The sequence below is a fragment of the Stegastes partitus genome, unplaced genomic scaffold, assembly GCF_000690725.1.
Source record: "Stegastes partitus isolate 25-593 unplaced genomic scaffold, Stegastes_partitus-1.0.2 Scaffold124, whole genome shotgun sequence".
NCBI lineage: Eukaryota > Metazoa > Chordata > Actinopteri > Pomacentridae > Stegastes > Stegastes partitus.
The window spans coordinates 577,490-578,510 of NW_007577855.1; the positions used below are offsets into that span (position 1 = coordinate 577,490).

Below are 1,021 nucleotides of genomic sequence, written 5' to 3' on the forward strand. Positions count from 1 at the left end.
GTTCAGAGTATGTGATATCTTTGTACCTTCTGCTTTCTTGTTAAAAACCACAGCTGGGTCACTGTACGTTTATCTGATCTGCTGCCTTTCTTTCAAAGATAAGGAAACACAGCACTCAGTGTCCTAGAAGGAGTCCTTCTAGGTGAATTACATGTCAGTGGTTAGCTCTTACTGGACCTGGAAAATCCCCTTTCGTCCCCGTCTGTACCCACCAAACCCCAGCACCACTACAACATCCTGTGTGCACCTTCTTCCCTGTGACGCTGTGTGTTCATGTTCACACCTTGCTGACGCCACTTGTCTGCTGCCCGCAGGACTGTGCTGCTGATGAACCCCGGTGAGGTTCCTGCAGACTTTCTCTCAGTGGCTGAGCAGCTCAGTCGCATTCAGCACTCGCAGAAGGAGACCTACATCACCCTGATCAAGCACGCCTTCCAGTCCACATTAGGCACCAAGTACCCTCTGCAAAGCATCCACAGAGCCCTGCAGGTACGTGGTGCAACCAGTTGTTCCATGACTCTGCTTTAACCTCGTAAGACCTTGTTTGATATGCTTTTTAAAATTATTTCTCTTTGCTATTTGATCAGATCAAATAATTTAAATTAAAAAAAAACATTAAAAAATAAAAAAGGGATCCCTGTGGGGGCCGGCGACGAAGGAGGCGGGATCCCTGTGGGGGCCGGCGACGAAGGAGGCGGGATCCCTGTGGGGGCCGGCGACGAAGGAGGCGGGATCCCTGTGGGGGCTGGCGACAAAGGAGGCGGGATCCCTCTACAAAGGAGGCGGGGCCGGCGACAAAGGAGGCGGGATCCCTCGACGAAGGAGGCGGGGCCGACGACAAAGGAGGCGGGATCCCTCGACGAAGGAGGCGGGGCCGGCGACGAAGGAGGCGGGATCCCTCGACGAAGGAGGCGGGGCCGGCGACGAAGGAGGCGGGATCCCTCGACGAAGGAGGCGGGGCCGGCGACGAAGGAGGCGTGATCCCTCGACGAAGGAGGCGGGGCCGGCGACGAAGGAGGCG

General features: G+C 56.0%; 1 protein-coding gene across 1 annotated transcript in view; it reads left to right on the top strand.

Moving 5' to 3' along the window:
- pik3r5 (phosphoinositide-3-kinase, regulatory subunit 5) overlaps positions 1 to 1,021 on the top strand; it is a 23,567-nt gene that overhangs the window by 16,325 nt on the left and 6,221 nt on the right. The window contains 1 exon segment of the mRNA XM_008278491.1: positions 315 to 489. Coding sequence (XP_008276713.1) covers positions 315 to 489 — 175 coding nt within the window.